The 8,056-nt window shown below is 41.7% G+C and overlaps 1 protein-coding gene across 1 annotated transcript; it reads right to left on the bottom strand.

Annotated features, from left to right (window-relative positions):
- Positions 1 to 1,071: 1,071 nt before the first annotated feature.
- Positions 1,072 to 3,155, bottom strand: LOC120992008 (gastrula zinc finger protein XlCGF71.1-like; the record flags this gene model as incomplete). The annotated part of the gene is made up of 1 exon (XM_040420776.1): positions 1,072 to 3,155. A coding segment is annotated over one exon (678 nt), but the record flags the coding sequence as incomplete, so codon positions are not given.
- Positions 3,156 to 8,056: the final 4,901 nt, after the last annotated feature.

Genomic DNA, 8,056 nt, shown 5'->3' with positions numbered 1-8,056 from the left:
TGTCCATGCAAAAATCACTCCAATCGAGAATCTGTCTCGCTTGCCAGTCGATGGTAGGGTTATGTTTGCTTAACCATGGTAAGCCTAAAACCATCGGCGCAGGCAGAACCACCAACAGATAACATGAGACAGATTCCTGATGGAAATCACCCACTCTTAAATGGATGTCATTCACCACCTGTCTCAGGGATTTTTGGTTAAGAGGTGCAGAATCAATTGCAAAGACAGAAATGCTTTTCTCTAGTGCACTAGTAGTCAACCCATGAATACGAACAAACTGTCCATCAATCAGGTTAACCCCAGCCCCACTCTCGATAAATACCTTGATTTCCAGTTTTGGACTCTAGCGCCAACTCGCCTGAGGTAGATGTGAGTTATGAAGAAAGATGGTGGGACATTCATTTGGTACATAATTTGCGGGTGATTTAAGAGAAAATGGTATTGTTTTTAATAGCGATTTTATAGAGGTTTTATAATTAAGGAGAGGAAGGGGAGGGGTAATATGAGGATAGTTAAAGTCTTATGTTGGAGTTTGAGGTTACGCCCCTGATGAAGTTTGGAGTGAAACCCGGGTCGGGCAGGAACACTAGGCTGTGATGTTTTATTGTTGCGTGAATTTTTACTTACACATGTGAGTATAATAAAAAGATTTTATGTCAGAGTGAATGACTGTTCTTCACTATTGGAGCGACTTTAAAACCTTATAGGTATTACGTGAGAAATGAGGAAAGAGGAGGAATACAAGATTTATAGACTGGTCTGGCCTGCAATCCACCTGCGCTTGTGAGTATATCAGCTAAAAGTGCGGACGAGCAGTATTCGCAGTGCTTTACTATTGGTGCGGTTTCGATGTCTCACAGGAGCTGTTGTGGAAGGAGGAAATCTGGTGAATCCGGTGTTTTACCTGTATACGTATAATTGGATGGTTCAACTCAAAGAGGTTACCTCATCTAAATATTAGGATTTCGTGCGGTCCTGCATAAACGCATACAGACATTGTGAATTGAGCCCACTTCACGTTCGGAACCTGCTGTGGCAACCAATTGAGGCAACGTATTGGAGTTTTTTTTATTTTATTTATATAATATGAGCCAAAACAAAAATCTCTGAAACCACGGCACATACAAAGATAATATGCAAGTGAAGGGTCTTTTATTTCATGCTCTGGGTATGATACTTATAGAGCCGACCCTAGTGTTTTGGTCCATCAAGACAAACATATATAAGACATAGATAAAGTGAACAATGGTGATGCTGTTGTGGCACATAGTGGCCTTTCTGGCAGGACCCCCACAGTAGCCAGACTTGCAGAGGTCTGATCCACTTGCCTGATCCCCGCCGCTGGGTTGCGGCTCGTTCGCAGATCATGGGTCTCTCTGTGTGAATATGACTGGCCACAGCGGTGACGTGTCACCCATGCCTCATGTCACTGGGTCATGTGACATATGGGTGACACTTCACTGCTGCGGTCATGTGACCCATGTCAAACCGGATGTTTACAAGTGGAGAGCAAAGAAGCCAAGACCCATTGGTGAGGATCAGGCAAATAGGATCCCTTATGTAGGTCAAGCCTCACTGGAGGTTCTGCCTAAAAGGACCACAGGGGTGAACAACCCCTTTAAAGGGAACCTGTCACGTTGAACACAGTGTTTGAGCTGCAGGCGGCATGTTACACAGCAGGAGAAGCTGAGCAGATTGATATTTAGTTTTACTGGAAAAGATTCTGTAAGACTTGTATTTCATACATTTAAATTCCTTCTAATTCTGAACTTTGACGTCAAGAAGGAGGTCCTATCAGTGACTGACAGCTATCTCTGCATGTATAGTCATAGAGGAAAGGCTGTCAATCACTGATAGGACTGCCTCCTTGACATTAAAGTTCAGAATGAGCAGGAAGTTAAATGTATAAAATACAGGTTATACTCAATCTTTTCCCATAAAATTTTATATCAATCATCTCAGCTCCTCCTCTTCTATAACAAGCTGTTTGCAGCTCGACTCCATGTTCACGACAAGTTCCTTTTAAAAACTATTTGAATCATGATCAAGTACTGTATTAATATGTCCACATACATTATAAAACAATTACATGGAGCGTCGTTACTTCTCTTCATGTCACTCTGGATTCTTCCGCAGTGTGGGTGGAGGTGTGAATACAGTCATAAGAACCAAGGTTCATGAGGACAATTCATCTTCACTGCTCTGGAAGTAAACAAGGCTCTTCTTCTCTTCCCTATATCCCCAATACTTTTCCTCCATGGACCTGGTCATAGTGACCTCAAGGAAATATAATTCGGTTATCTAGGAGACCTGGGATAGGTACTTCCAAAAATAAACCTTCTTATTGACCCTTTAAGGTCAATTAATAACCCAATATGCTAAAATATGTGAAAATGGTTTCACATATGAATTATCAGATTTCTACTAAGATCTAATTTTTGTATTAAACTTTTCCCACATTCTCAACATGAATATGGCTACTCTGCTCTGTGACTTCTCTTATGCCTAAAAAGATTTGATTTATCTGAAAAGCATTTCCCACATTCTGAACATGAATATGGCTTTTCTCCCGTGTGTCGTCTCTCATGAATAACAAGATATGATTTCTCTGTAAAAGATTTTCCACATTCTAAACATGAATACGGCTTCTCTGCTTTGTGACTTCTCTGATGCTTAACAAGATTTGATTTATCTGAAAAGCATTTCCCACATTCTGAACATGAATATGGCTTTTCTCCCGTGTGTCGTCTCTCATGTGTAACAAGATATGATTTATCTGTAAAACATTTCCCACATTCTGAACATGAATATGGCTTTTCTCCCGTGTGTCGTCTCTCATGAGTAACAAGATATGATTTCTCTATAAAACATTTCCCACATTCTAAACATGAATACGGCTTCTCTGCTTTGTGACTTCTCTTATGCTTAACAAGATTTGATTTATCTGAAAAGCATTTCCCACATTCTGAACATGAATATGGCTTTTCTCCCGTGTGTCGTCTCTCATGATTAACAAGATATGATTTCTCTGTAAAACATTTCCCACATTCGGAACATGAATATGGCTTCTGTCCTGTGTGTAGTCTCTCATGTGTAACAAGTTCAGATTTTTGTGTAAAACATTTGCCACAATCTGAACATGAATATGGCTTCTCTCCTGTGTGTCGTCTCTCATGTGTAACAAGTTCAGATTTTTGTGTAAAGCATTTCCCACATTCTGAACATGTATACCATTTCTCTCCTGTGTGAAATTTCTGATGTCTAACAAGATTTGATTTAACTGTAAAACATTTCTCACATTCTGAACATGAATATCGTTTGTCTCCTGTGTGACTTCTCTCATGTGTAACAAGATTTGATTTAACTGTAAAACATTTCCCACATTCTGAACATGAATACGGTTTCTCTCCTGTGTGACTTCTAGCATGATTAACCAGATTTGATTTATTTAGAAAGCATTTCCCACATTGTGAACATGAATACGGCTTCTCTCCTGTGTGAATTCTCTCGTGTCTAGCAAGATATGATTTATATGTAAAACATTTCTCACATACTGAACATTGATATGCTTTCTCTCCTGCGTGAATTCTTCTGTTTGTAGGAAAACCTGAGCTTTTTGTGAACTCTTTACCACAATTAAATCTTTCACTCCCTTTCAGATTTGTATGAGTGGTAATATTGTGTGATTGGTCAGGAGAAGGTTCCTCATGATTAAGGGGATTATATGATAGATCTGTACTGTAAAGTTCTGGATATACATTAACGGTAATGAGGTTTTCCCTTGAAGAGCGCTGCATGTTGTCCTCATCTTCAGCTTTATAATTTAACGATAACATGAACTTTCCCTCAGAATTCTTGCTGGAATTTTCTGTGAAGATAAAAAATTGGAGTACTTGACATACCTATGAGGCTGAAAGAGGATCCATCAGGAAGCAGAGATATAAGCCATTCATTCTAAATCCACTTCTGGCTTTGGCTAAAAAACTGTGTGATTTCAGCCTTAAAAAGCTTTCTATAATTTTCTGATAAAGTCTAGGATTCCGATTTACATCCAGTCATGCCTTTTATTACATACAATAAATCAAGCAAATATTGTAAAAGCCTCACCATGTCTGAGAACCAGTGCTGTACTATGCCAACTATTTCACATAAAAGAATCCATCACCACATTCCTCACATTCATTATTAAGTAAACCTTACACCTGATGACATCAGTGTACTCAGTAGAAGAATTTATGCCATGCCCATGTGGAGCTTAACCAAGCACTTTTAGTGCACCTTCTCCTCCTGCTAAAGTCTCACACTGCTCAGTACAGGCTGCAGTCTCCCTGGCTTTGTAATGAGAAAGCAGCATTTTCCGTGTGGCTACATGTGCTGCATCTGTAGCAGCAGGGGAGGAGGTACTGTGAGAGACAGGATTTTATTTCTCTCTCTCTCTCTGCTGTAGTACACATTTTTCTCCACTAGATGGCAAAAAAACTATTAAGAGCCTCGTGTACATTTTCTTTGTTGTAAGATATTTGGGGAAAGAAAGGAGGAGTTAAGCTGCTAGTTTCAAATGTGCCAATCAAACTCAGGGATAAAGTTAGTAAACTACTCCCTTTTTGTCACAGAGCCAATAAACTTTCATTTAGGACCACCCTTTTGTCTATCTCATATTGCCTATATAAGTGTATGTGACTGGAATAAAGATATACATATTTTCCATGATACCAGCCTGTATTGGTCTCATTGAGAAAGCTGTATGAGCTCATACTTATAATCCTAACTGATTTGGAGCCACACAAAAGAAGAAGTGAGTCGTACAAATTGGCGCCTGAACGTGGGGAAGACAGCTTGCGTAATTTACGATTCAAACGCCAGGAGAGGACTTGCGCAAAACCATCAGACGAGGTCACAAGCTGCAGCAAGGTAAGAAGCTTTAATTCTTACAACCTCCTCTGAGTCTTTTGCCCAAGTGGATTCTCAAGAGTTGAATTGGTGTTATCGCGATAGAAGGGTTCAAATTATGAGTCGGATATCCTGTGACGTAGAATTGGATGCCAGCCAAGTTCTGACAAGAATCTTGAGGAAAGGGTTAACACCAATTATCATAGGCGATTGGATGTTATTAAGATTTTGTATCCCGGTGAATGGAGCAGGGGTCTTTACCAAGAGATATTATAGGCTCAATACTATTTATATATCATTTGATCTATGTGTAACTGCGCTTAAGTTAGTGGGTTCGATAGCAATTACTTATAGTAATTGGATATCGTTTGATCTTTGCACAACTACGCTTCAGTTAGCGGGCTCGATAATAATTAGAGATTGTTTGATCTTAGTGTAACCACAATAACGGGGAATTCTAATGTTGCAGGACCAAGTGAGGAGATGTTAACAGCAGCTCAGTTGATGAGGGAAAGAGAAGGAAAAGTTTCAGTAACTAAGTTAAAATCATTCATGCAGGCAATTGGTATGCCTGAAACTGGAAGATTAAATAAAAGTTTATGGAAAAATATATTGCAGGAAAAGAAAGGTTGGTTGAGAGATAATAATAGGCTGGTGCAAGCAGAGTTATCGTGGAAGTTGTCTACCGATGTGACTGATGGAAAGTTGAAAGAAATTGAGAAGAATGGACAATATTGGTATAGTAAGGTGGAGATTTGGGTGTGGTAGGGAACAAAGAACAGGAGAGTTTTCCATGTGGCATCCCTTCCCTCACCACATCTGCTGTAACTTTAAAAAGTAATCCTGGGTCTTGTGGTTCATCAAACAATACTATTGCTTCTTCTGTCAGCCCCTCCTTTACACTATGTTCTGGAATGTCCTTATCAGCGCCTCCCACTGTGCCTTCTGCTCCTTCCATCCCTTCCCCATCCCCCAAAACTCCCTCCTTAGGACACCAACCCCCTCCTTATGGGGGGTGGGAGTGTGTGTGCAGGCACAAAAATGCTGAAACGAGTAACATGTGTGCTGTTTGTAGATCTCAAAGACAGGGAATCATTGTTGGATATGCGAAATCTGATGCACCCAGTTTCCCCTGTTATATCATCTACGCCAAATCCACCCCGACCAAATGTACCCTATCGTACGCCCAGGCACCTAACCCCTGGAGCTGCTCCTCTCAGAGGTCCAAATGACATCCCTGATGAGCCTGTGTATCGCCCTTGGTCCCTTAGTGAGATGCTGGCCATGATGAGTAGAATCCCTAAGTTAGCGAAGATACGGAAAGCTTTCTCATGTTGCTGGAGGGATTTAGAAGATTTAGTCCAGTGTAAAGCTGGTGACTCCTCTCATATTATAGCCTCTGCAGTGGGATCTTATGAGGGAGATGATACTACTTTGTTGTCCGGTGAGCAATACAGAGTGAAGCTCACGGAATGGGGGAGAAAGCGATTAGGTGATCAGTCTGTTACGTTGTCGGAAATGCATCAGGATAAAACGGAAAGTGTGGAGAAATTTTAAACTAGACTCCAGCAAAGATGGGTGGATTTGGGCTTTGAGAACACCTCCTCAGACATGCATGGGAGAATTTTAAGTGCTGCTTTTGTGGATGGTCTTAGGGAAAGCATTCGCAAGGGTCTGGTATCAGCTAGGCCTGAATGGAGAACTATACAGCCCTCCATTTTGTTACAAGTAGCAAAGGGGGTAGAAGCGGAGTTGAACAAAAGACCTAAGGCGGGTGTGGCCGCTTACCAGCCCTCTCCCCGAAAAGGGGGAAGGAAACCAAGGTATCTCTTAAGATGTTTTAACTGCGGCGGGGTGGGGTACTTTGCCACCCATGGGAGGAGGAAGAGGAGAAGAATGATCAGCCCCCTCAAGAGCAACCCCCATAGGGAGTTGGCAATCCAGAGTCAAATGCTGTGCCCCTATTAAAAATCCAATCCTTAGGGCCTGCCCCAGTTGTCTCCTTGGCAATCAATGGGGGGGGGGGGGGGGGAGCCCATCCCCTTTTTGATTGACACTGGAGCAGCCAAAACAGTTATTCGCAGCAAACATGTAAAAAGATCCCTCATGTCTAAGGATAGTATTCCATGTGTAGGAGTAGATGGTAATGAGGTTCCTACTCCTCTCACAAAGCCAATACAAATTGCATTTGCCCCAAACCAACAAATGCTAAGTCGCCTCTTAGTCAGTGACACTGCCCCTGTTAATTTGCTAGGAGCAGATTTGTGGCAGAGAATATATGCGCAGATAACATATCTTCCTGATTGTACTGTGAAGTTACAAGGCAAACTAGGAGAAGAGGATATATGTCTCTTAGCGGCCTGTGATTATAATCCATTCCACATGTACGTGTCTACACTCTCTGAAGAGGGCGTGTCCCTTCTGCTGCAACAATTACCTGCACATCTGTGGGCCTCCGGACCTACAGATGTTGGCCATTTATCTGTCCCTCCAATGATGATAGAACGTAAACCTGGTGCTCCTTTACCTCGAAAGGCGCAGTATCCCCTCAGTATACAACAAACGGATGCCATCACCAAAATAGTACATGATTTTGTCAGTAATGGGGTACTAATTGAAACCACCTCTCCATGCAACACTCCCTTGTACCCCATTAAGAAAAGGGGGGGGAAATAGAATGGTACATGATCTTAGGGCTGTTAATGAGGCTACAGTTCTTAATACCTCTGTGGTACCAAACCCACATACGTTGTTGGCACAGATTCCCCACAGTGCTATCCATTTCACTGTGGTGGATCTTGCAAATGCATTTTTCTTAGTTCCATTACATCCAGATTGCAGATCTCTTTTTGCTTTCACACATGACAGGAAGCAATACACCTGGACGGTCTTACCACAAGGTGCCCATAATTCCCCTAGTATGTATAGTACTGCCTTTGCCCAGGTTTTAGCGGATTGGCCCATTCCATCTGAAGGAGTTGTCTTACTTCAATATATAGATGACTTACTTCTTTGCTGCCCGGGAGAGGAGGTGTGTAAACAAACCTCGGTGTCTCTTCTCACCTTCCTGGCTGCAAATGGCTGTAAAGTTTCCCACAAGAAGCTTCAATTCTGTTGTACCACTGTCACCTTTCTAGGGCACTGTGTATCTGCTGGGATTAGACAT

Source organism: Bufo bufo, chromosome 2 (genome assembly GCF_905171765.1).
Source record: "Bufo bufo chromosome 2, aBufBuf1.1, whole genome shotgun sequence".
Taxonomy (NCBI): domain Eukaryota; kingdom Metazoa; phylum Chordata; class Amphibia; order Anura; family Bufonidae; genus Bufo; species Bufo bufo.
This window is presented reverse-complemented; position numbering and strand designations above follow the sequence as displayed.